We start from the raw sequence: 26,613 nt of genomic DNA, 5'->3' as shown, positions 1-26,613 counted from the left end.
CGCTCCAAGGGCTCGGGCCCTGCTGGTTTTCAGGAGGCTGAGCCAGGAGGAGTGTCTGATTTGGGATGCAGCTTAGAAACATCTGGTGTCCTGTTTCTTAGCCAACGGAGCACAATCAGAGGGGAAAACTGCAATTCAAAGAGATCTCACTTCTCACTGTCTGATTTTAGAACCTTCAACCTGTCCCTTAGTCTCTGCAGAGCCCGAGTTCTATAGACAAGTAACATGTACTCCTCACAGTCACCCATAAGTTATGAGTGCTAGGGAAATAATGCAGGCAGGACTTTTTTAGAGCGGGACCTGGACACCGTGAATGCTCGGCATTAGCTTCTATGCTGATTAGTATCAGGCAGAAGGAATAAGCGAATGCCAAGACCACGTGGCAGGAGATAGAGGGAGGACCTGGGGGGCAAGAGAGAGAAACTGTGTGAAAACAAGGAAATGCAGTCCAGAATGATGCCCGAGGGGGCTGGGACCTCAGGGGCCAAGGCAAGGGGAGGCCTGAGCCTGTGGCCTAGGAAGCCTGACCTGCTGCCTAGCTCCATGGTCTCTGGGATTGACTGGTTCCCACTTTCCCTCTCCCCCCACCTCCCCTCTCAGCACCTGGACTGCTCTGAGAATAAAGGTGCTAGGAAGGCCTTCCTATGCTGCTGTGAGGAGAGGCCCTCCTACTAGAAGCCACCCCAGAGCTGTCTGGTACGTGCTCTTGCACCCCGGGCAAGGTCAGAAGTGGCACGGGGCCTGGAGTGCTGGTTTGATGCCACACTTAGTCCCCAGTTCCCATGGAGCTATTTTTGCTCAAATTCCCTTTCCAGGTGGGATCCCAGAAGAAGGTACTATGTGTCCAGCCCAGCCCTTGGGTGCCCTGATCCATGTCTTGCTGGTCAGGAGGGTTCCTGCAAGTATGTGGACAGAACTCGGAAAAGCTGGAGTTAGCAAAGATGTGAGCCCACAGGGTTCTGGCCCACTCTACCTAAAGTCCACACCATGACCTCAGCTACTGCCCAAGACTGGGGGCTCCACTGGCCTCTTGGGTCATCCCAGAGGTGTCATCTCTGCTATCTTCTAGCAGTGTGACATGTCAGCCCATCTTTCCAGGCCTCCAGTTTCTTTAATGGTAAAATGGTGGAGATAATAAGATGCTACTGGCATTAAATGAGTTGAGTACAGTAAAGCTGTGTTAAAGGTGGCTGGCGCCCTGCCCCCCACCCATTATAATGGTCATCAGCCTTCTTAGATGATGTGTTTGACATTGAGGATAGTCTCTCTTCATTGACCTAGGATGATGTTTCTTTACAAGTGGTTCTCGAGCAGCATCTGGGTTAGTAATATGACTGCAACTCATACAGTTACTACTGCTACTACTATTGATACCCCTGAGATAACTACTGCCACTACCAATAATAATAATTAATAATGCAACTCCTAAAATTAGTCCTTCTTACAAACACTCCTGCTGATTATAGTTAGCATTATAGAGCGCATATTAAGTGACAGATACGATACTATCTTAAGCACTTTACTTATTAACTCACATTTCTCACTATACTTCTGTTGATCAGCAGGGAAGGGATATAAGAGAATTATGAAGGAGTGCCTTATGTGATTGAGTCTCCTGCCTAATAAGAGAGGCCAAAATAAGACAAGGGGGGGAAAAAAAGCATGAACCAGCAGATAGTGTTAGAGGAAGCTTGATTATCTGGTACTTCGTTAGGTCAGCTCTCAGGCTCTGCCACTGGCCTGGATTCAATCCCAGCTGTGTTACTTATGAGCCGGTGGCCTCGGTCATTTAGCCTCTATGCCTCAGTTTCTTCTCAGCAAAGGATGAGCAGTGCAGACTGCATAGGAATGTCGCGGGGATTGAGTTAGTATGTGCCAAGTATTAGTGCTTGGCACACACTATGTGTCAGTCATCGTCATTTTCTTTTCCTTCTTCTTCATCATCATACTCACCATCCTGTTCCAGAGGATCTTAGAGAAGGCTGGCATCCTTGGAGGGGGGTGGGCATGTTAGAACAGACTGGGCTTCTAACTGGGCCTTAAAGAGCAGCTGCAGGACACTGGGACAGATGGGGTGTGGGCAGCAGAAGTCACAGAGGGATTTTGTTGTTTTATGGTGTGTATTTCATGACCAACATGGATCTACTTTTTTTTTTTTTTTTTTTTTGGCTATGCTGGGCTTTCATTGCTGTGTGCAGGCTTTCTCTAGTTGTGGCACATGGGGGCCACTCTTCGTTGCAGGGCGCAGGCTTCTCATTGCAGTGGCTTCTCTTGTTGCAACCGCAGGCTGTAGGTAGGTGCACGGACTCAATCGTTGCAGCCCTCAGGCTCTAGAGCGTGCTAGCTTCAGTAGTTGTGGTGCACAGGCTTAGCTGTTCTGTGGCACATGGGATCTTTCCAGACCAGGGATCGAACCTGTGGCCCCTACATTGGCAGGTGGATTTTTAACCACTAGGACCTGGACAACCAGGAAGCTCAGATCTACATTTTTTCAAATACAGAATAGGTGTATGTGTGTGTTTTTAAGTCATCACTGGTTGTTGTTTGTCCAGGCAGATACTTCTAGGTGGGGCTTGAGTGGTTTTCCCGTGGAGACCTGCATCCTCAGAGGTGTGTGAGGATCAAGCCAGCCTCTCCTCCTCCAGCCACATGATCTGAACATGTCTCCTTACCTCCTGAACCCTGGTTTCCTCCTGTGTAGAGTGAAGATCCCAGAAGTACCTGCTTCCTGGAGGAGCCTCAAAATCCTGGGGCAGGGCTTCCAACACACATGAAGCCCACAGCGAGGAGAGGCTCTTCTTTGTTCCAGTCCGGATGCAGGAGGGGGCTGTTTCCCCTCGGATGAGCACTTTACATAAATAGGAGGCACCCGCAGATAGGCTGAGTGTTCAGTCTGAAGAAATGGGCTCGTTAATCTTTTGCTCAGCTTGCGAAAGTGTTTTCTTATCAAATAATAGAGATGATGGCAGTGATGGCTTTGTGCTCCTGACTTGTGGTTCTCTTAAATACCATTTCAAGAAGATTTGCAATGTTAAGCTCTTTTCTTCCTGCTCCCCCGTTTTGTGCATGAAATTTCCATCTGTTTACCCAGAATGGAAGTAAAAGAAATAAAAATAGCTGTTGGGTGAATTAAGTACTTGTTTCCCTGCACTCCTCAGGCTGGTGCGTCCAGGGACCTCTGAAGCCACTTGTCTGTGGTCTGCAGTGCACACAGGGAGCCATCCCTCCCACCCCTAGTCATTCCCCATCCTTCTGTCTCCTTTTCATTTTCCTCCAAGCTCCTCCTCTGTCTGAAGCTACCTTGTCTATGGATTTGCTTACTTCCTTTTCTGCCCTCTGCTCACCCCTCTAGACGGTACACGCCAAGGGTCAGGATAACCACTGTGACTCCAGCACAGAGACTCCAAGCACTCCTTGGCACAGAGTAGGCAGTTAAGTATTTTGTTCAGTGAGATGGGCTATAGAGCCTAAAGGTTGGACTTTTGGAGTCAGAAAGACCATCCGTGGGGTCTCTGCTCTGCCGTTGATGAGCTGTGTGAATATGGGCACGTTAATTTATCAGGCCTCAGTTTCCCCAGATTTTCATGAAAAATGGCTTGATCTGCTTGCCAGGTTTTTTGTAGGGATCAAATGAGGTAATCCATTGAAAGGATTTAGCACAGAGTAAGCTCTTCATACATGGTAGCTGCTATTGGCTGTATAATTACTATTTTCATAAACCTGTGAAAAGACTCATAACTAAATCATGTTTAATGCTTAAATAACCCAAAACAATGGTGATTTTAAAAATCACATCTACTCAAAATGTTTGTTTTCTTTTCCTCTCATATATACCTCCTTCAGTCTCTGCCTTCAATTCCCTCTTAACTCACCCTGACAGTAGCCAGTGAACCAGGCAAGTGACAGAGATGAGGTAGACCAGATGGACCAAAGGACTAGCTCAGTGAGGACTGTTTTGAACAGAAATATGTACAAACTTCGGATTTATCACAGTCCACCATCCAAGAATCTCAAAGAACTCTAAACACTGGATTTCATCCACCCAGTGGTTCGCAAACTGAGCAGCGAGACAAATGCTCCAAATTCAGTGGCATACTTGTCTCCCAGGCCCGTCTCTGGCTGGTTTGGCCCCAGAGCCTACACCAGACAGGCTGTCACCGTCAGGTGTGAAGTGTGGGAGTGGTATGAACTGATATATGTTTACGTGGGCTATAGGCATCTGGGGGCTTCCCTGGTGTCTCAGCTGATAAAGAATCTGCCTGCAATGCGGGAGACCTGGGTTTAATCCCTGGGTTGAGAAGACCTCTTGGAGAAGGGAAAGACTACCCACTCCAGTATTTTAACCTGGAGAATTTCATGGACTGTATAGTCCATGGGGTTGCAAAGAGTCGGACACGACTGAGCGACTTTCACTTTACTTCACAGGCATCTGGCCAAAACTTTTTTTTTTTTAATATTTATTTTTATTTTTGGCTGCACTGGGTCTTTGTTGCTGTGTTCAGGCTTTCTCTAGTTGCGGCAGGCGGGGGCTACTCTCTAGCTGCAGTGCACGGATCGCTCATTTTGATGGTTTCTCTTGCCGCAGAGCACAGGCTCTAGGGTGTGATGGGCTTCAGAGTTGCAGCTCACAGGCTGTTGCCCCATGGCATGTGGGATCTTCCAGGACCAGGGATCAAATCTGTGTCCCCTGCATTGGCGGGCAAATTCTTAACCACTGGACCACCAGGGAAGTCCTGGACAGTTTTATGGCTTATAAAGCACTTTATAACCACAGCTGTCTAGCAGTTCCTCACAAGCTCTCAAGAGAAGCTCTCGAAGGAAGGCACAGACTGAGGCCTTCTCTCTCAGCAGAGGGCAAGATGGACACCCAAAGTCACCCAAAGTCACAGCTAGAAAGAGACAGCTCTGAGCTTAGACGAGGAAAGCCAATCATAAGGCTACAGTGAATTCATGGTGTCACAGGCGATACCTCCCTTCTGCCTTCCAGGGGAGAGAGAACAAGACCCTGGAAGCTCATCCCTCCATTAGCACCTCCTGTGACTCGGGCTGCTGGCTCTCAGCTCCTCGGGGCCTCTTCCCCCACAGGCTTGAGTTTGCTGGCTCTGGGTGGCCAGCACAGGTGGGCATCTGTCCAGCTGTCGAGGAGGAGTGAGCCAGGGATAGGGGGCAGACAGAGGAAGTAGCGGTGCCAGATAACAGAGGCTGGAGACAGGATCCTAGCCCAGCCGTTGACAAGTGCCCCGGGGGCTGCCTGTTGCGTATGACTTCCTGCCCCATTGTTGCGCCCACCGGTCCCCACCGGGAAGGAGAGGACCGGGAACTGCCCGGCCCGGGGATGTTTTTATAACACGCAGCCACAATCCCCTTTGTCTACAGTCCCCTTTGTCGCCAGGCTCCCAGAGAGAGCCTCGGTGCTGGGAAGTCCCAATTCCAGGGAATGGAGTTTGCTTTCTCAAAGAAGGCAGCTTCAGAGGCTGAGCCGTGGACTTTCCAGACCCCCGGGGATGGGGCAGGATAGGAGCTCAGGCGATGTCTACTGTCACATGGGTTGGGCTCTGGCCTGCTCCTACTTGCCTGCCAGCCAGCTCCCAGACCTCCCTCCTCCCACAAGACCAACGCCTCTGACTGCCACCTCCTTGACTGTTTTCATATTTCCGATTTGGGGAAATAAGGCTCTTAAGGGGTCCAGAGTGTTCCCTTGGGGCTTTGGGCCCCAGCCCAGCACCCCAATCCCTCCTGCCTTCAGTACTGATGAAACTGTGGGCACAGAGGCTGGAGGTGGGCACAGCAGGCCTATGGGCACGCTACGGTAACTCTTTTCTCCCACGTGCCTGCCTTCCAGTTCTCCACCAGCCAGGGGCTCAGAGCGTTTCATGCGTGACAGTTTGGTCTCTGGAAAGACCCTGGAGTCTCTCATTTTAGAGCCAGACAGATCACCAATGGCTAGCTATGTGACCTTGGATGTATGTCCAAACCTCCCAAAGCCTTGATTTCCACATTTGTAAAACGCAGACTAATAGTTATACCTCCCTTACAGGGTAGCTGTTAAAGGGTAGAGTTTGCAGAATGGCCTCATGCTTACTTGGCACATAATAGGCCCTCAGCAAATCTTAGCAATGTGGCTTTACTGCTTTACTGCCCAGGCCAGTGTCTTCCCTGAAGCTGCAGTTGGGCTGGGGGTACAGAAAGCATGATCAAGTGCTGGAAACCTTTTTCTCTGACTGAGTTGGAGTGTACTGCCTCTATAGCACAGGTCAAATTCGCTGGTAACCAGTCGGGAATGTTCCTCTTACACACGTGCTTCTCTGTCAGGCCTCAAGAACCATGCCCCTACCGCCTCCTAGAAGTTTCTGGAAACTGTTTTTTTTTAATCCATTCATCACGTGCTCAGTTATGTCCAACTCTTTGTGACCCCATGGACTGTAGCCGGCCAGGCTCCTCTGTCCATGGGATTTTCCAGACAAGAATACTGGAGTGGGTTGCCATTTCCTCCTCCGAGAGATCTTCCTGACCCAGGCATCAAACCCTTGTCTCTTGTGTCTCCTGCGTTGCAGGTGGATTCTTTACCACTTGAGCCATTGGATTGATTGATTTGGGTGTGCTGGGTCTTAGTTGCAGCACGTGGGATCTTCATTGCTGTGTGTGGCATGTTTTAGCTGTGGCACATGGAATCTTAGTTCCCTGACCAGGGACCCAACCCAGGCCCCCTGCATTGGGAACATGGAGTCTTAACTAACCACTGGGCCACCAGGAAGTCTCTTCTGGAAACTCTTTACCTGACTGTGTGAATGGGCCCCTTCTCTGCCTTAGACTCTGGGGTATGGTAGAAGGCAGATGCTGTGTGATGATACCCAGCTGAATCCAGACAGGAATACCTATTCAGAGACTAAATAAAAGACCCGACCACCAACCCACTGCTCAGCAGATATCCACGGGATAAATGGAGCAGGACAGCTAAGCCATAGGCTCCTCCCCAGCCTGACTTGTTGACCGAGGTCCATGAGTGGTGGCAAGCATTCTCACCATGTTTTTGAAAGCGTTGTATTCAAAAGAAGGAGCTTATGTTTGAGCAGGCTAGAGGCCCTTGCCGGTCTGACTTCTTTCTCATGGTGAAAGAACTGTGGTCTCTTGTCAGCCATCACAGACGCTGAGCCTGGGTGACTCTGCGTCTCTTACACCTTCCTGCAGCAGCAAGCCCGTGGGTGAGGTTGGCTGGGAGGCCAAGGGAGCCACACCCTAGCCAGGTGGAAAGAGGCCTGCTTTCACCCCGCTCCACTCCAGGTGTGTGGGAAGCAGCAATACTCAGCCGGCTGGGCCAGCTGCTGACCAGCCAGGCCACCATGCAGGAGGGCCTTGGCCTGAGAGACAGGCCAGATGGATGCCTTGAACCTCGCAGCACTGGGAGCCCTCCCTGCTGGGGGGGGAGAGGGTGGAGGGGTGCAGTCTCCATTGAAATCTGTAACATTCGCCCACATAAGAAGCCACCCTGGAGTCAGGCCCAGTTATCACAGACAGATGGCTGTGTCCCCTGAATCGCGGCTCAAGGCCACGTGGACATCTGCTGAACCACACCTGCCGTTGCCTCCCTGGGACGGCTCCACCCTCCCAGAAAAACCACCTTAGTCCCAGTCAGCCGAGATCCCACAGGAGGTGGTTCCTAGGTAGAAAATTCTCCTGTGAAATGGTTATCTTTTCATCAGGGGAATATTTTCTTTCTATTCTGAAGAGAGCCATTTGTTAATACCCAAGTCAGCTCAGGCCTCCAAGACTGGAAGACGAAGTGCTTCCCCATTTCATGAGCTCATCTGGTTGACTTAGAGCTCGGGGACCCTGCAGAGAGCACTAGAGTAAGAGCGGACCCCGGAGAACATGTTCACGGCTTGAGGGCTCTGCCGCCAGGCGTGAGGGACGTGCTATGCATTTCTAAATTCAAAAGTTGAGTCTAACATGGGCTTCTGTCCTGAGGGATGGGCAACAGCAGTCTCTGCCTTCAGAGAAAGTATAGTCTGAGGAAAAAGCGGACAAGAAGAATGCAAACAAACAAAATGATTACAACTGGTGTATGTGTTGGGGCTTCCTAGGTGGCACTAGTGGTAAAGAGCATGCCTGCCAATGCAGGAGACATAAGAGATGTGGGTTCCATCCCTAGGTCAAGAAGACCCCCTGGAAGAGAAAATGGCTACCCATTCTGGTATTCTGGCCTGGAGAATCCCACGGACAGAGGAGCCTGGCAGGCTACAGTCCATGGGGTAGCAGAGAGTCAGACATGACTGAAGCAAGTTAGCATGCATGAGCAGAATAGAGAGCAGGCTCAGGGTGGATGGGCAGAGAGGGCCTCCCACTGCCTGCAGGGGACCCCTGAGCCAGGCAAGGTGCTTTACCCAAGTGCTAAATGCTAGGGTGACCAGGTGTTTGTGTTTGCCTGAGACACTTGTCTCTTATGCCTGCTGTCCCAGTGTTGCTGGCAGGAACACTCCTCTTCCTTCTTAAATGTGGTCCAACTTGGTGACAGATTACACGGTTACCATTGCTTAATACTCATCATTCCCAAGATGAAGGAGGTGGTGTAGAGTCCAGAAAATGGGAAGCCAGAGTCAGCTTACTAAGCTAGGTGGCAGTAGAGTGTACTATTTGGGAGCTTGGATCCTGGGGGTACCCTGCCTGGGACCACCTCCCTGCTTTGCCACTTACTAGGTGTGTGACCTGGAGCAAGTTACTTGACCTCTACAGGCCTCAGTTTCCCCGTGTATAAAATGGGGACAATAATAATACCTGTTTCCTAAAGTAGCAATGAGGATGAGATGAGTCAATACATGTAAAAGGCTTAAAACTATGCCAGGTGCTTAGCAGATGCTCTGTACACACTAGCTGTTTGTGTTTCCTGAGTAATCCTGGCTGCCTCGGGAGCTGGGCCAGGATACCCAAGGATACCCCGATTGCTACACTATTGGCCTCCCATCCATAGCTCATGTTGAGGTTCCCTGACGGGCAACCAATGGGAAGAGGTAGGGAAATCGTTCACAGCTAATCATGACTTGGTTGTAATCTAAATTTATATCCATATGCATATCTGAGCAAGTAGAGGTTTTTCTGGTGCCTCTAATCTGTACCAGATGGGTTTTAATAAGAAAAGCATATTTCCCCGAAGAAAGCCTTAAGCCCTGCCACCCCAGGTGGATATTCTGCCAGGGGTCAGCTGCCGGGTCCGAGGCCAAGGGGCTGTGGCAGGGGGGAGGTAGTCCTCAAAGTCAGAAGAGAGATGCCTACTCAGCTCTGACTCCAAGCTGAGCCAAACCACTCTGGTTTACCAAGCCATTCTAGAAAAATAATTAGTCCAAGATGTGAGACAGACTAGAATCGCGTCCTTTGTGCTGGGAGTGGAATCTGACTTCATTTGGGACAATGTTGGTTTCATTCTCCATGGATGTTTTGGCTTGGTGTTAGGCCACCGCAGCCCTCCGGAAATCTTGGGGGACCGAGGGGTAAGGGCCTCAGAGTTGGCAAAGCAGAGCCAACCTTGACTTTCCCAGAGCAGTCTCTGCTTGAAGAGCTGGCAGTTGATTGGGAAAAGGTTGGCATCTTTGCAGGTTCCTGATGGTGCCACTTGCCAGGCCCAATCCAGGCAGCATGGCAGGGTGGGGTGCAGAAGCAGTGTGCTTCTGAGCAAGATCCTGGAGAGAGAAAGGTTGGAGGGAAGGTCACCCCATTCCACCCCAGGGCTCAGCAGTGGCCCTCACTGGAGGCAGGGCAAAGTCAGTGTAAGAATTTAGGGCTGAGGGTGGGCGATCTGGCCAGCCCCTCCCTTGACCATCATCTCTGTGGCTGGTCCTTGTGAGATTCCTTTCCTAGACTAAGGGTCCTTACCTTGGGGTGGGCTGAGCTTAGATGGTGATGAGGACATCTCTTTAGGGAGCTAGCCTAAGGCATTATGGGCCTCTCCCAAACCCTCCCAGCCGCGGGAGCCAGGCCTGTGCCCCAGGGCCCCCTCTACTCCCAGTCAATGGTGGAAGTTAAGAAACCATGGCCCAGGTTTCCCAGGGCTGAGCTCAGGCCGGGTGTCGAGGGCCTACCCAGCCGGTGGGCACCTCCCAGACCCACCTGCCTGAATCCTTGAACCCAGTCCTCATGGGTGGGCGCAGAGGGGACATACCTACTGGCCCCAGACTTGGCCTGCCCAGTGGCGACAGAGGCACAAGGTCTTCTCATGCCTGGGCCCCCAGTTCCAGGCTTGTGCCCCATCTGCCAACCTGACTCTCTCCCCAAAGCCCCTGCCCACCTCAAGGAAGAACAGAGCCTGCTTTGAGCTGGAAATCGGAGGCGTTTCCTGTTTCATGTTGTTAAGACACCGCTTGTGGGACTGTAATCCCAATAAATCATACGCTTGCTGAGTGGGGCAGGGTTTTTTTTTTTTTTTTTCCTTCCCAGGCTGCAGGGACCTCTTAAAGCCAAGGCCTTAAGAAGTTTATTCTTTCATTTCTTTTTTAACAGGAAAAAATGGCTTTTGCAGGCCTGGTCCTGGTGAGGGGCCTCGTGAGCCTGTTGGCTTGATATGCTTAGGCTCAAATGTTCGATTAAAGAGGGAGAAGAGAAACTGAGTCACGACACTTGGGGCTGGTCTCCCTGTTGGTGCTGAAGGGTTCTGTGACCTTAGGCGAGACACTGGGCCTCCCGGAGCCTCTGTTTCCTCCTCTTCACCCCACTTCCTGTTAAAGGCCCACTTTCTTTGCTACATTTTACGAGTTTTCCACATGACATGAATTGCTATTTTATGCACACAAAGACAAATGCTCGGAGTCGGTGACCCTTTTAAGTGGCCTTGTTTTTCACAGTAGCAGCCCGACCGGATATGTTTGCTAGTAGTATGTGTGGTGTTTCCGAGGTTCGGCCGCCAGCAGCACTCAAGGACTGCAGGTCCCTCACAGTATCCCATGCCCACCCCCTCACCCCCTCGCTTGTTCATGACCCCGTGGCCTCTGGGTCCGTGTTGTCCTTGCCCCTTCCCCCGTCTAGGGTTCTTGACGGCCAAGGCCCTTCACTGCCAGAAACAGTCTCCAGATCACACTGAACGTAGTGGTTGCCTTTTGTTGCTCTGTTTTATGAGCTGGGGTGGAGTGGGTGGTGGGCAGCTTGCTGGCAGGCTTTTGCAAGCTTTACATGTTTACACTTGCAGGAAGGTTGGGGGGTGTGGAGAGGGAATTGGCTAGGCTTGATGAAGGCTGGAGCTGAGGCATTTAATAAATTCTTGTAGCCTTTTCTGCTATTATGTATTTTCTCTATCAACAGACACTGAAATGATAACAGCTAACCTTTACCAAGAACTTACCATGTGCTAAGCACTTTTTGTACATCCTTCTGGCCGTCTTGTGAGGTGGCCCTATTATTGATACCCATTTTGTTGATGGGCAGCTGAGTCTAGAGAGAGAAGATAACTTGCACAGGATTATAATTTAATTCATCAAGAGTGCAATGGATTGCAACCTAGGGCAGTCTCTCTCCAGAGTCTGGGTGAAGAAGGTACAGAAAGTACAGCTTTAATCTTAAGGAGGCTGTGAAATAACAGCAAAAGGGTTTCTCATGATGGTAAGTGTCCAGAAACCACTAACCTAACCCCATCTTTAAAAGAAAAACAGGCCCAAAGAAGGTAATGATATGTCCAAGGTTATAGACTCGTTCAGTGGCTTCTAGAAACTAGGGTTTTCTCCCAGTGAAGATTCGGTGTGGAATCCTCAGATCCTTAAGCCAGGAGTGTGCATGTAAACCACACACCATTCTAGAATTGACTGGACTGGGGCAGTATCCCAGCCCCACGCCTGAGAGCAGCCTTGCCTTAGGGCAAGGCTGCATTTGTCTAAGGCAGCAGTTCTCAAAGTGTGGTCTGGCGACCCTCTGGGTCCCACAGACTTCTCAGGAGGCCTCAGGGTCAACATTATTTTCATAACAATGAGATGTTATTTGCCCTTTCACTCATTTTCTCACAAGTTCCTAGGGAGTTTTCCAGAGACTGTGTGACATGCAAGCACAGTATCACTCTGATGGCTGACAGGATGTGAGCCTGTGTATTCAGAGGTTTGACGTTCTCTGTTATAATTTCTGATATGGTAATTAGTGGTAGAACAACACACATAAACAAGAGCTCTTTGAGGGCCTCAATAACCTGTAAGAGGACAAAGGGAATCCTGAGACCAAAGCACTTGAGAACCACTAGTCCAAGGTGCCAGGCCCAGCAGAGGGGACAGTCAGTGGCTTGCGGCCAAGCACAGCCTGGCGAAAAGGCAAAAAGAGGGAAACAGACCTTTTTCTCTCGGAGGGAACCAGAGAGACCCTGGGGATGGTGCATAGCCAGTCATTCCCAGCCTTGCTCCTCTGGAGCCCTTTCACCCCCTGTTAGAACATAGCTGTGGCCAGTACAGATGGGAGTTTTTATAGGGATTTTCCAGAATATCCAGTAATGCAGGCCAGCTTCTCAGCATGCCCAATGGGCTAGATGAAATAATCTGAAAGGAAATAGTAGCCTGGAGCCCACAGGCCAAGGGAAGGATGTTACTGAGAAAGTCCATGAATTGCTCGTCATTTTACTTTCCTATGGGCCACAGGTCAGCCGGTAGGCCAAGGAGAAAGGCCTGAAAGGATCATTTGGGGGCCTGCAATGGCCTTGGGTGTGGACAAGTGGGTACCAGTCAGAGGCATAGTGATAGCCTTAACCCTGGAGTATTTTTGTATGTTGAGAATATTAATCAGTGTGCAATTCAGGAAATAGAAACCACCCTAGGTGTTTTAAACAGGAAGGGATTTAATGCAGGGAATTATGTGCCAAAAGAATCATTGTGTGGGCTCAAGGAGCAGGTCTAAGGCTGAACCTCCAGGAATGACTCCAACCAAGAACAATACAAAACTTGCTATTGGGGGGCTTCTCCCTCTGAGATAACCCCAGAAACTGCAATTCAGGATTGAAGCTGGAGTCAAGAAGGTTTTGCTATTGCCTTCAGTAGCAGTACTGCTGTCTCTGAAGCATTCAGGAGTTGGGAAATGAACACTGGAATGCTCTACAGGGGGGAAAGTAATACCTCATGTTTTGTGACTTGGTTTGCTAGTAGAACAAGCAAAGAAGACACAAAGGGGACCTCCGCCTCACATCCATTTATCAGATCTCATGCAGCTTTGTCTTAATGGTGAAGTCTAATTACAAAGGAGTCTGGGAAATGTAGTTTTCGGTTTTCTACATCTCCAGCTAAGTAGGAAAATTGGAGGCTTAATGAACCAGTCCCCAGTATCTGCCCACCAATTACCAATACTCCATCTTTTCACGTGCCAAGTTGTAAGAGGCACAAGCCTGGGGAATGAATCATGACACCATCTGATTAGACTTCATGGTTTCCTGAGTTCCCTCTCGGATTTCCCGTAGTGCAGCTGGGAGATGCTGCTCAGAGTGTTTGTGGCCACACTTGGCTCTTTGTCTTGGCTGTTGGCCACAATAGGGAAGAATGGCTGGCACATCCGTGAACTATCTTTTTGTTTACCCTTCAGTCTCCAGTGCTGGTGGTTTAAATAAAGCCTTCCCCTTGAATCAGAGGGACTGATATGTAGATGTATGTCTCTAAGCTTGCCTTGCAGCACTGTGGTGTAAGAACTGTAAAATTCCGAAATATCTGGGGGGAATTCAAACGGGCATTCACAACCAAGGAAGATCTTATAAACAGGAGGGTAATTCACAAGTGAATTGTGGTTCCTTCCTGGCTTCTACAAGCTCCCCATTAAGAGTCCTGGCTTCCCACTCTTAACTAGTCTACCTTGTGCCCTTGAAAAGTATATGTCATTTTTTTTTTTTCTGGGCAGAAAGAGGACTTGGTCCAGAACTGAAAACTCAGATGTATTCTGCCACATTCCTGATGCTTAGCTATCCTTTCAGTATTTGACTTAACTGAGGATCTGTTGTGTCCAGGCCCTGTGCTGGGTATACTTTGGAGAACCAGGGATGGTGGAGGCATCATTCTTGTCATAAAGAGGAATAGTCTAGTCAGGAATATGAGACATATTCATTCTAGAATAGAGTTCTAAGGGATCTTGGAGAAGGAAGAGTATTTTCTTTGGAGAAGGGGTGTTGGAATCAGTCCTTGAAGGATTAAAAAGGATCTGGATGGGCAGAGGTGAGAGCTGGTTCAGTCATATGAGGAGGTGGGGACAGCCAGGATGGGCTTGAGAACCGTGAATGCCTGGTGGTCTGGTGTGTCCTGATGAAAGGTTTGAGTCAGGGCTGGAAAGTAAGTTGGGGTGATGTTCTGAGCATCCCTGAAGGCCAGGGCTACAAGCCTTTCCCAACCTATGGCCACCTTGTCATCATAGCAGTTGGTACAGTTAGTGCACTTTGGGCTTCCCTGGTGGCTCAGACGGAATCCACCCCCAATGTGGGAGACCTGGGTTCGATCGCTGGGTTGGGAAGATCCCCTGGAAGAGGGCATGGCAATCCACTCCAGTATTCTTGCCCAGAGAATCCCCATGAACAGAGAAACCTGCTGGGCTATAGTCCCTGGGGTCACAAAGAGTTGGAAATGACTGAGTGACTAACCACGTGAAATGAATCAAATCTAGGTATATTTTCAGAATGTCAGAACCAGAACATCAAAATAACTTCCAAATGAGCCACTTTTACAAATCCCATCTGATTATCTTATTAAATAAATAAATAAAAGGCGTCCTTTGCCCTCAAAGAGAGAAGCTTTGAAAACTTTGAAGCTAAACTTTAGTCAAAAACTTTGACCTAAGCTTTTGGAAACCTTAGAGAAGTCTCGTGAGGACATTTCCTGCAGGTGGTTTACTCAGGAGCTGAGGAGAAAGGATGGCGATCTTCCTCCTGGACAGAGTGCCCCTCTGCCTGTCTGAGGGAAAGATGGTGACAGCAGGGACCTGACGCGTGAGGAGCCCAGGGTATCAAAGGAAGTGCGGTGTGGAGGGGTGTGGCATGGGGGGCGGCAGGCATGAAGCCAAGACTGGCTGTCAGGGCCCCTCTGCAGCGTGAGGTCTGCTAGGCTGTGGAGCATTCTGAGGTCTCACTGTGGGAGACCAGAACAGGCAGAGGACAGACAGACAGGAGTCCAGCTTGGTGGGTGGGGCAGGGCCCGGCCCTCAGTGGCAGAGCCACCATATTGCTCCACCAGGGGGCAGTGGTCACCTTCCTGTGAATGGCGCCCCCCCCTGGTGGCCCACAAAACACCCGCAGCAGGTGCCCCCTGAGTTCGTAGCTCCGAAGCCTTGCTGAACTGCCTCTCCCAGCCTCGGAGCTGCCTCACACCATGGCCGTGCGTTCTGGGTGCGACATAGGCCCCGGAACTCCCTCCCTGGAGGACCTGGAGCTCCAGTCCGGGGCCACCCAGCCTGCCACAGGAAGTGACTAAATCCACTTCAGCCCAGGGGTCAGTTGAGGGAGTGGCTGTCAGCCATGCGTGTGAAGTGTGATATGCATCATCTCATTTAGCCTGCCAGTAGCCCTGAGAAGTGGGGGTCGCCTCGTCTCACAAGAAGAAAACAGCCTTGGGGTATTGTCTGTGGTGATGAAGGGGCTCAACGGCACACCAGGGTCTGCAGGACTCTTTCCTCTGCACCCAAGCACCCTGGAGAGCCCGTCTGAATTCTGTGGAGGGGGCAAGAGTCCCCAGTTCCTCTTGGACCACCAAAGGCCCTCAGGCTCTGCTCATGGCCCGTGACAGGAATTCCTTCCAAGTCCTCACAGAGCTCCTGTGGAAGGGGACAGATCAGGGTCTCCCTGAGGAGGAAGGTCAGGTCCCCTCCACACCTCATGACTCTCCCCTCACAGAGGTCTATGGGGGGTGGGCCCAGCCTGCATGGCTGTCCTGAGAGTGGGTGCTCAAGGGGGTCCCTGCCCAGGCCTGACCCTCCCTCTCTCTCTGCCGCCCGCCCCCCCCCAGGCCCTTCATGCTGCTGCCACCGCTGATGGAGTGGATGCGTGTGGCCATCACGTACGCGGAGCACCGCCGCAGCCTCACCGTGGACAGCGGCGACATCCGGCAGGCAGCCCGGCTGCTGCTGCCCGGCCTGGATTGCGAGCCCCGGCAGCTCAAGTATGGAACTGGGGAGGAGGGAGGCGGGAGGCGGGGAGGGCATGGATAAACCCGCTGCTCCCTCACTCTCCTGGATCGGGAGGGAGCCAAAAGCTGGGGCTGCAGCCCACGTGTTGGATCTGCTCTAAGGCGCTTTCCTCGTGAGCCCACCTTTTAGAACTGATCTGTTCTGGGCCTGGGCTGCTCCCCAGTGTGTCCTCCACAACCACGGGTCTGGCACAGAGCAGCCTCCTATTTGCCTTTTGGGTGAGAGAGCGCTCACAGCGGGGCTATTTGGGGTACACAGCAGAGTGGGCCCTCCTCCCTGAGGTTGCCATCACTTTCTGGAGCACTTCCTAGGTGCAGGCCGCTGCTGAGCCCTCCTATTTTATATGCGTTTTCTCAGTCCTTTGACAGCCTCAGAGAACAAGGGGCTTTAATGCCCATTTTACAGATGGAGAAGCTGAGGACCAGGAGGAGCAGTAACTTGCCCACAGATGCTCAGCTAGCAAGTTGACCATGCATGAATTTGAAGCCAGGCCCGTGTGGCCCCAAGCCTGGGTCCTTAGTTTCCTTCCCAGGGTGCCTCTGTTGTGTTGGACTGGCCTCTTGAAGTTGTTCCAGAGGAACGTTCCCCTGGCCATCCCTGACCTGGGAGAACCTCGCTTCGCCCTCCCCCTCTTCTCTCTCCATTATAAATGCCACGACTTCATCCTGTGACACGTGTTTCCTACTCTGTGGCCCAGTCAAGGCTCCAGGCAAAAGCCACCTATCAAAAGCCCATGGTGCACCCTCTGCAGGCATGGCTGTCCTTGGTAGGATGGCTTGGCTGCACCTGGGAGTCTGGTCCACTCTCTGCCATCTCTTTGGTGCTTCTGGGCCTCACCCGGAAGCACTGAGGGGAGAGGATGCAGCATCGAGGACTGGAACTTGGCCTCAGTGACCATTCTCGAGAACGAGTACAGCCTTCTCCGTGCAAAAAAAAATACATGACCAAGTACTGTGTGTGGCCCAAGCCCCAGCCAGAGCTTCTTCCTCCTCAGAAAGTCCCCTGAGAGATCATTTTGGGGGGGATTTCATTTCTGATCATTGACAGCTCCCAAGAGCTCAGAGCACTTCTTTAACGTGTTTATAGAAAAGCTGAAGTGTGTGCTCTTCCTGTCACTGAGCATGACAAGGCCAGTCACAGCTGATTACATAATAATTCCTGGTCCTGCCTGTCTACCCCATCCTCACGCCAGGCATCAGCCTAGCACAGTGGTGTCACCTCTCATAGTGAGACCGTGTCCTAGCAGAAACAGCCAGGCTTACACACCTGGTCTCTTCTGCACAGACCCGAATGCTGTTTCAGTTCCTTCCGGAGGCTGGATGCCCGAGCGGCTACTGAAAAATTCAACCAGGACCTGGGCTTCCGCATGCTCAACTGCGGAAGGACTGACCTCATCAGCCAGGCGATCGAAGCCCTGGGCCCCGACGGGGTGAACACCATGGATGACCAGGTGCGTTCCGAGTGCTCCGCCAGCCAGGTTCAGGACCAGAATCCGCAGTGATGAGCAACTGCGGTAACTGGTGGTTCAGTCTGTTCTGTCCCAGACCTGAGACCCACCCACTCAGCTGTGTTTCTAAGAAGTGGGTTATTCCCGAATTATACTCTGCCATCTACGTAGATGGCCAACTCAGAGACTTCCCAGGCACCCCTTGGAAATAATTTATAACGGGCATTCAGCTTCCCCTCACTGGAAGGCTGGAGGCTGTCCCAGATGGTGCAGGGCTGGGAGAACGTCCAGAGAAATCAGCTTGATAGCAAGCTAGGGATAATGATCACTGAGACTTGTATTAGGGCATCCTGTGTGCCACACTCCAGTAGAAATCTTTGACTTCATGAGTTAACATGCTAGAGGAGGAGACAGATACTAAGAAACACAAAGACACGAAATGCAGAGTATGTTAGTAAAAAGTGCTGATGCATTAAATGAAGCCAGAAAAGGGGACAGGAAGTGTTGGAGGAATTTTAGGGAGACTTTAACTGGAGTTTTTTGAGCTGCTTTCTTTTTTGTTTTTGCTGTGAATAGCTGGCATTTATACAGCACTTCCTGTGTTCCAGGCACTGTTCTAAGCACTTTGCACAGATTAACTCATTTAATCTTGACCACAGCCCTGTGATGTAGGAATCATCCCCATTTTATAGATAAAGAGACTGAGGTACAGAGCTCATACGACTAATGAGGAGCAGAGCTGGGATTAGAGGAACCCAAACAGGCCAACCCCAGGCCCTTCCCCGCCTGTGGGAGATGCAATTTTTATTTGATGCAGTTGCGTGAGCGTCCCCAGGGTAATGGTGTTGTAGTTTGGAAGTCCACACGGAAGCTTGGGGGAAGTTAAATGGCAGCTGAGAGGTCACATAGAAGTCACGTAGCACTTTCCGACGAGATGGTGACACAGTAGAGGCTGTAATGAGGTGCCTGGTGAACCCAAGCCAGAGTGGACTTTGGCAAGTCAGGCAGGAGCAGTCAGGGAAGGAATCTTCCTGAATCATGCTGGAGGGAGGGGATGGGGGGGTGGATGCAGCGGAGAGGAGTGGGGGAAGGCATCCCAGGGAAGGGAGATGCTGGGAGCCAGAGCATCAGGGCGGGATAGTCAGGCATGTGCTGGGACAGGAAACCACGAGGCTGAGGGAGTTGCTGCAGGAGGGCTCCGGGAAGTGACAGGCTGGGTGTCGTGTCTCCCCAAGGTGCCTCTGTCAACGCGGGCTCCGGGGCTTTCATCCTGGGGGAGACGTCTTCCTCCTCCAGCAGCAGGGTGGGGAAGCTCATGGACGCCAGCCTCAGATGGGCCTGGAGTTTAGTCCTCCCATTATAGCTGTGGCAGCTCAGACAAGCTGCTTTACCCCTTGAGCCTGTCTCCTCGCCTCCAACTTGTGGGATAACAGTGCCTGGCCCATAGACTTCTGCATCACACCTAGTAAATGCTCCATAAAGGTGCCTCCGTGTTTGTTGGTGTCAATAGGATGATTATCCCTGAAATCTGTTCCTCAGTGTCTCTTGATTTAACCTCTTTAGGGAGAGGGACCAACATGCAAAAAAAAAAAAAAGTAGTTTCTCCTTACAAGACGCGTCTACTGGCTTACAGTCTGAATTACATACGGACGTGTGGAGAAAAAAGAAGTCAAGCTTGTGCCAAGGGGAATAAAACAGTCAGGGTCTCACTCGGTGGCTTTTCTCTCAGTGCCCCAAGTCCTGTTTGTTCCCTCAGCCTCGGTGTTTGTAGAATGATCTGTGGGGTAGACGGACCTCTCAGCCATGATTAATCTCGGGCCATTTCTTTATCTCCGTGCACTAGGCAAGGATTTATGAGGTAAGGAGATCTTGTCTACACACAAATAACCTAATAAATAACATCGCGGGGCTCCAGACAAACGCTTGCCAGCATCCAGCTGTGGAATAGCACTTTCCACTGCGGCCTTTGCTGTTACTGGCCACAGAGGAGATTCCCGGCCAGGGGGCGGCTCTGTTAACCGCCCACCTAAACTCGAGTAGGGATTGGGCCTCAGCTTTCAGAAAAGCTCAGAACTGTTCACAGCAGGAGACGTTCACGTCAACCTCTCCACCCTGTGTGAGACGCCTTGGGGAGAAGAGCTTCTCGGCTCATGCAGGCCTGGGTTCCGTCTGAGTTCATCCTCTTACATATTGTGTGACTGTGGGGCAAGTCAGTCCCCGCCTCTGCTCCTCATCTGTGAAGCGGGGATAATAGCAGAACCTCCCCAATAGGGATGGTATGGTCATTAAATGAGATGGTGCATAAACCACTTCACACAGTGATTTACCAGTGCAGGGCCTGGGGTGGATTTGGCTGTGTCAATGTAACATGGTAGCCGCGATGGTGGCCTTGTGTTATTTTAATTAATTAGCTCATCCTTAGCTGGGCTAAGCACTTTATACATAGTAACTCATACTCTTTACAACAACCCAGTGAGGTAGATACTGTTGTTATTCCCATTTTAAATATAAAGAAACTGAGGCACAGAGGAGTACAAAGTTTACAGCAGGGGTTGCCTTTGTACTGGAATCTGGCTGTAGGGCCTGTGCCCTTTGCCCCTCTGGTGACCTGTAGTGCTCATGGAAATGTCCCCTACTTATCCTTCAGGTGTCATATGTCCCCTGGGCCTGGGAGGGGCAGGCCCAGCCCCTTCTGTCCAGCACAAGACCCAAGATTGTTCCAGATGAGCAGCTGGTCAAGCAGGAGACCTCTATCTGGTTTCCAGGGCAGACACCTATGGAACACATGTCCTCATGTTCTATTTCCAGACAGTTTAGCATCTGCATTTGCTTCACTTAGGGTATGACGCCGCTGATGTATGCCTGTGCTGCTGGGGATGAAGCCATGGTCCAGATGTTGATTGATGCCGGAGCCAACTTGGACATCCAGGTGAGAAAGCCCCAAAGGGCTGCACTGGGCCCCCAACCCAGAGAGAGAACACCCCAAGGTCTTCATCATCCATGCTGGATGTGATGATTTGGACAACAGAGTGGATGTGTCTCAGAGGACTGGAAATATACGATACACAGAGATCATAGTCAGCAAAGATGGTTTTTTCTCAAGATTTGGGCTTCCTGCCAGAGAAGTGAGCTCAGAGGGAAGTCCATTGGAGAGAAAGGCCATGATTCTGTTACTGTAGTCCCTTTCTGCTTTATCAAATTAGTCCCCAGCCATCCCTACCATCTCCAGACACTTCTTGCTCTACCTCCTTCCGAGGCATAAAGAGTTCCCCTTCTGCCATCTCTCTGCCCAGGGCAGACATCACTAATTGAGTATCCTTTTGAGCCTTGTCCACAAGGTACTCCAGGCAGACATTGCCAATTGAGTATAGAAAGCACTTGAGTTGACCCCTAGCCACCATCCCTGCAGGGCTCCCCCTTAGCTCAGGCCCCTGTGTCACCCACGCAGGAATGTCACTCACCTTGGAAACACTGATCCCTTGTGGTATTTTCCCAGGTTCCAAGCAACTCTCCCAGGCACCCCTCCATCCACCCTGATAGCCGGCACTGGACATCACTGACATTTGCTGTGCTGCACGGACATATCTCTGTGGTCCAGGTGAGCTCAATGTGCCCCCAGCTTGCCAGACGGGCTGAAGCCCAAGCGTCGCCCCAGCCTCACATGTGTTGAGTGGGATCAGAGACACCAGAGGCACTGGTTAAGGCCAGCTTACTGGGTCAGCAGGACAGAGACCCAGTTGGTCTGCCCCCAAGGAGTAGGCTCTAGTTTGCAGGATGTGAGCAGGCTCTCATGTGAGATTTTAGGGAACAAGATGCAGGCCCAAACGATACCAGGCCTGCCTGGCCTCTCTGCATCTGTGGGTGAGTCTCGGGGTGTCGCTGGAATCTGTGCAGATGCGCTCCGCTTCTTTGCTCCAAGCATCCTTCCAACCCTTAGCTGTTCTTCCTCCCTCATGAATTCTGTGGCTTATACCATGCTGTCCTTCTGGTTCTGCCCCTCCCCGTCAGCAGCCATAGTCTCTCAGCATCTCAGTTCCTGAAAGAAGACTCAGATTGGCAATGCCCGCCTGTCAGCCACGTCACCCTGTGCCTACCTTGGCCCCGGTGGCCGTGGCTGGCTGAGGGTCGGGTCAGGCCTGGAAGTGGAAGCTGTGGACTGAGCATGGCCACGCTGCCGCTCGGCTCCCCGGCTCCTTCGCTCCTCAGGCCTGCAGGGTTCCAGCGCTTCTTCCTGGGAGTTCGCATGACACCCTCGCCATCTGCTGGATCGCGGGTCCCTCGAGGGCAGGGGTCATGTCGGCCTGTTCATCGCTTTCCACACAGCCCTGGCCTATATGAGATCTGTAGCTGGTGGTCAGCTGGTTGGCTGCTACATCCTGCCTGCTTCTCAGTGACTGTCCTCCTGAGACCTTGAGCAGAGTTCCACCCTGGCCCAGACCGGCCTGCAGGGCTGTGCCCTGGGCTTGTCTGGACTGGTGCCCAGTTTCACCGTCGGGCAGGTCTCTGTCCTCCTCCGCTGCTTTGGCACTCTAGCTCAGATAGCGCTGCCACAGCTGCTTTCTGACTGACGAGAGCCTTCTGCCAACAGCCACCCCCACACCCACATTGTGGGGAGACTGAGAGGTCAGCCTGGACCCCTCACACCTGGTCCCAGGTGGGGGCGGGTAGGATTGGCCTAATTGCTCAAGCGCCGTCTCAGGAGGCTCAGTCTCTGGAGACCTGGGAGGGTGGGAAAGGCGGCTCCCTCCAGAGCAGCCAGTCAGGAAAGGTGAGATGGACTGAAGTTACCTGTCGGTGGTGCAGACACCACCCCCGCCCAAGGCAAAGCCAGCTGGCCCAGCGGGAACTGCTTGGTTTCTGTTAGCCCTGCTCCATCTGTCCCCTGCAAGGCCTGCCCTTGCCAGAACTGGGAGAGGCTACCTGGTGTCCCAGACAGCCAGGTTCTGCTCCAGACCTGCACTGCCCAGCCTTGGGCAGCTCATGGAACCTCTCTGAAGAGGACCCTAGAAGCCACTGGTTACTGAACCCCTATGGAGAATTGAGCATCTCTTCACTTAATCCCCAACAATGTTGCAAGGCAGGCCTCTCTCCCATTTTCTAGATGAAAGGCTCTGCCTTTCTCACAACCTCTGCTATGTCAAGAGCCTCAGATTCCCCTGGTGGATTGGAGGGTGTTACCTTCTGTTCTTGGGCTTCCCGGGTAGTGCTAGTGGTAAAGAACCTGGCTGCCAATGCAGGAGACGTAATAGATGTGGGTTCAGTCCTTGGGACAGGAAGATCCCTTGGAGGAGGGTGTGGCAACCTACTCCAGTATTCTTGCCTGAAGAATCCCATGGACAGAAGAGCCTGATAGGCTATGGTCCATAGGGTCGCAAAGAATCAGACATGACTGAAGCGAGTTAGCACACATGTACCTTCTATTCTTCACTGTGGCCAGTTTATAGGAAACTATTTGAAAGGAGGAGATAGCTCAGAGGTCCCTCTAGCTCAGGGGCTTCATCCAATACCACAAAAAGCAGAGGGGAAGATTCTGGACACTAAGAACCATGAAGGTAACCAAGAGTTTTACAATTCTGGATGCCCAAGGGAGCTGGTTCTTGGTCACGTGCCGGGAGGAAACTAAAGGTCCCTCCCTGAAGCCTCCCGTGCGCATGGCCCAAACACTCCCCTCCACGCTCAAGTGCCCGTCGTGTGCCTTGGCAGTTGCTACTGGATGCTGGCGCCCACGTGGAGGGCTCGGCGGTGAATGGTGGCGAGGACAGCTATGCGGAGACGCCCCTGCAGCTGGCCTCTGCGGCCGGTAGGTGCCCCGCTGCCCTGCCCAGCCAGGGTCCCTGACTGCCCTGCGGTTCCACCTGCCCCTCCTGACAGTGGCACCCTGCCTGGCTGAGCCGCACACAGAGACCCCCATGGCAAGCCTTGAAACCCCTCCTTCAGGGCACTGGGGGCTGCCCCTCACTCCATCATCAGTCTTTCTATGGTGCTCAGTGCCCAGGCAAGCCCAGCAGAGGGGCAGTGACGTGGGTGGTGGAAGCATTCCTGGCCCGTCTCTTCTTTCAGGGAACTACGAGCTGGTCAGCTTGCTGCTTAGCCGGGGCGCCGACCCCCTCCTCAGCATGCTCGAAGCCAACGGCATGGCCTCCTCCCTCCACGAGGATATGAACTGCTTCAGCCACTCAGCCGCCCATGGCCACAGGTACCCACCCGGGGCTTCCTGCCCCATGTTCTGTGGAGCATGAAGCAGGCTCTCAGGAGAAGAAAACCTAGGCCTGGAGATCTTTCCAGAGATAGAGGGAGGGGTGGATAGAGGGTAGCTGCCTGCACTCCAGCCAGAAAGAAGATACAGGTCTTCAGGCAGCATGGGGGCCCCAGAGGGTGGAGGCCTGGAGACACGGGGTGGGGGGTGCCCAGGGCCGGCCCTCCCATTCCCCCGGAAGACCTTCTGCCTGCAGCCAGCCAGGGCTGCCCCAGGACCCCATCCCTTCCTGTGCCTGGGCTGTTTCTCCATTGCCCGCCATAGCCGGGAGCGCTAGGGGCTTCCTCCCAGACTTCAGCTCCACCACGAAGATGCTTCTGGTGGCTCTGCTAGAAATCACCTCCTGCTCCAGGAGCAGATAGTGGACCCTGCTTTTTAGGGGCCAGGCCTGCCCGGGGGTGTGAAGGGCAGAGATGAGACCAGAGCAAGGCAGCTCTGGGGTCAAAGGGCGACAGGGAAGAGGTGAGTAGGAGACAAAGAGGGACTCCCTGAGGGACCTGGGTCATCCCGCTGTTGCTCTGTCAGCTCAGTGAGTTAATGGAGTACCGAGTGGGGCACAGCCCGGCCTCCATCACAAGGTGGGGAGGGGTGGGGGAGGGGCAGGCAGGTCTGCAGGGAGAGGGCTCTGCCCCAAGTGGCCTGGGGGCCTACCCATGAGACAGCCATCTGGAGCCCCAGGCCACAAGGAAGAGCCTGGGGCTTGGAGCCCTGGGTCTGAGTCTGTATCCCACTCCGTGTGACGTTGAGCAAGATGTATTCATCACCCGTGAATCCCAAGGTTCCTCTCTCAGGGAGGGTTAAATGCCATTTTGGTGCATGGCAACATCAGGATTGCTGGGAGAAACATCAATAACCTCAGATATGCAGATGATACCACTCTCATGGCAGAAAGTGAAGAAGAACTAAAGAGCCTCTTGATGAAGGTGAAAGAGGTGAAAAAGCTGGCTTAAAACTCAGCATTCAAAAAACTAAGATCATGGCATCCAGTCCCATCACTTCATGGCATATAGATGGGGAAACAATGGAAACAGTGAAAGACTTTATTTTCTTGGGCTTCCAAAGTCACTGTGGATGGTGACTGCAGCCATGAAATTAAAAGATGCTTGCTCCTTGGAAAGTGTGAAAGTGCTGCACTCAATATGCCAGCAAATTTGGAAAACTCTGCAGTAGCCACAGGACTGGAAGAGGTCAGTTTTCATTCCAATCCCAAAGAAAGGCAATGCCAAAGAATGTTCAAACTACCGCACAATTGCACTCATCTTACACGCTAGCAAAGCAATGCTCAAAATTCTCCAAGCTAGAGTTCAACAGTATGTGAACCAAGAACTTCCAGTTGTTCAAGCTGGATTTAAAAAAGGCAGAGGAACCAGAGATCAAATTGCCAACATCTGTTGGATCATAGCAAAAGCAAAATAATTCCAGAAAAACATCTACTTCCTGCTTCATTGACTACACTAAAGCCTTTGGCTGTGGATCACAACAAACTGGGAAATTCTTCAAGAGATGGGAATACCAGACCACCTCACCTGCCTCCTGAGAAATCTATATGCAGGTCAAGAAGCAACAGTTAGAACTGGACATAGAACAACAGTTCAGTTCAGTTCAGTTGCTCAGTCACGTCTGACTCTTTGTGACCCCCATGAACCACAGCACGCCAGGCCTCCCTGTCTATCACCAACTCCCAGAGTCCACCTTAACCCATGTCCACTGAGTTGGTGATGCCATCCAACCATCTCATCCTCTGTCATCCCCTTCTCCTCCTGCCCTCAATCTTTCCCAGCATCAGGGTCTTTCCCCAATGAGTCAGCTCTTTGCATCAGGTGGCCAAAGTATTGGAGTTTCAGCTTCAACATCAGTCCTTCCAATGAACACCCAGGACTGATCTCCTTCAGGATGGATTGGTTGGATCTCCTTGCAGTCCAAGGGACTCTCAAGAGTCTTCTCCAACACCATAGTTCAAAAGCATCAATTTTTCTGTGCTCAGCTTTCTTTATAGTCCAACTCTCACATCCATACATGATCACTGGAAAAACCATAGCCTTGACATGGAACAACAGACTAGTTCCAAATCGGGAAAGGAGTACGTCAAGGCTGTATATAGTCACCCTGCTTATTTAACTTCTATGCAGAGTACATCATGAGAAACGCTGGGCTGGAGGAAGCACAAGCTGGAATCAAGATTGCCCTGAGAAATATGAAGAACCTCAGATATGCAGATGACACCACCCTTATGGCAGAAAGTGAAGAAGAACTAAAGAGCCTCTTGATGAAAGTGAAAGAGGAGAGTGAAAAGTTGGCTTAAAACTCAACATTCAGAAAACTAAGATCATGGCACCTTGTCCCATCACTTCATGGCAGATAGATGGGAAACAATGGAAATAGTAACAGACTTTATTTTGGGGGGCTCCAAAATCACTGCAGATGGTTACTATAGCCATGAAATTAAAAGACATTTGCTCCTTAGAATAAAAGTTATGACCAACCTAGACAGCATATTAAAAAGCAGAGACATTACTTTGCCAGCAAAGGTCTGTCTAGTCAAAGCTATGGTTTTTCCAGTGGTCATGTATGGATGTGAGAGTTGGACTATAAAGAAATCTGAGTGCCGAAGAATTGATGCTTTTGAACTGTGGTGTTGGAGAAGACTCTTGAGAGTCCCTTGGACTGCAAGGAGATCCAACGAGTCAATATTAAAGGAAATCAATCCTGAATATTCATTGAAAGGACTGATGTCAAAACTGAAGCTCCCAATACTTTGGTCACCTGATGCAAAGAGCTGACTCATTAGAAAAAAGACCCTGATGCTGGG

The 26,613-nt window shown here is 51.5% G+C and overlaps 1 protein-coding gene across 3 annotated transcripts in view; it reads left to right on the top strand.

The window, feature by feature from the left end:
- The window catches only part of ABTB2 (ankyrin repeat and BTB domain containing 2), a 194,221-nt gene that overhangs the window by 155,609 nt on the left and 11,999 nt on the right, over positions 1-26,613 (top strand). For all 3 annotated transcript variants that reach the window (XM_043909027.1, XM_043909018.1, XM_043909010.1), the window contains 6 exons: positions 15,921-16,073; positions 17,386-17,551; positions 20,388-20,477; positions 21,045-21,146; positions 23,252-23,348; positions 23,609-23,744. In XM_043909027.1, coding sequence (XP_043764962.1) covers positions 15,921-16,073; positions 17,386-17,551; positions 20,388-20,477; positions 21,045-21,146; positions 23,252-23,348; positions 23,609-23,744 — 744 coding nt within the window. The remainder of the gene's footprint in view (positions 1-15,920; positions 16,074-17,385; positions 17,552-20,387; positions 20,478-21,044; positions 21,147-23,251; positions 23,349-23,608; positions 23,745-26,613) is intronic.

The sequence above is a fragment of the Cervus elaphus genome, chromosome 1 (assembly GCF_910594005.1).
Source record: "Cervus elaphus chromosome 1, mCerEla1.1, whole genome shotgun sequence".
Classification (NCBI taxonomy): Eukaryota; Metazoa; Chordata; class Mammalia; order Artiodactyla; family Cervidae; genus Cervus; species Cervus elaphus.
This window is presented reverse-complemented; position numbering and strand designations above follow the sequence as displayed.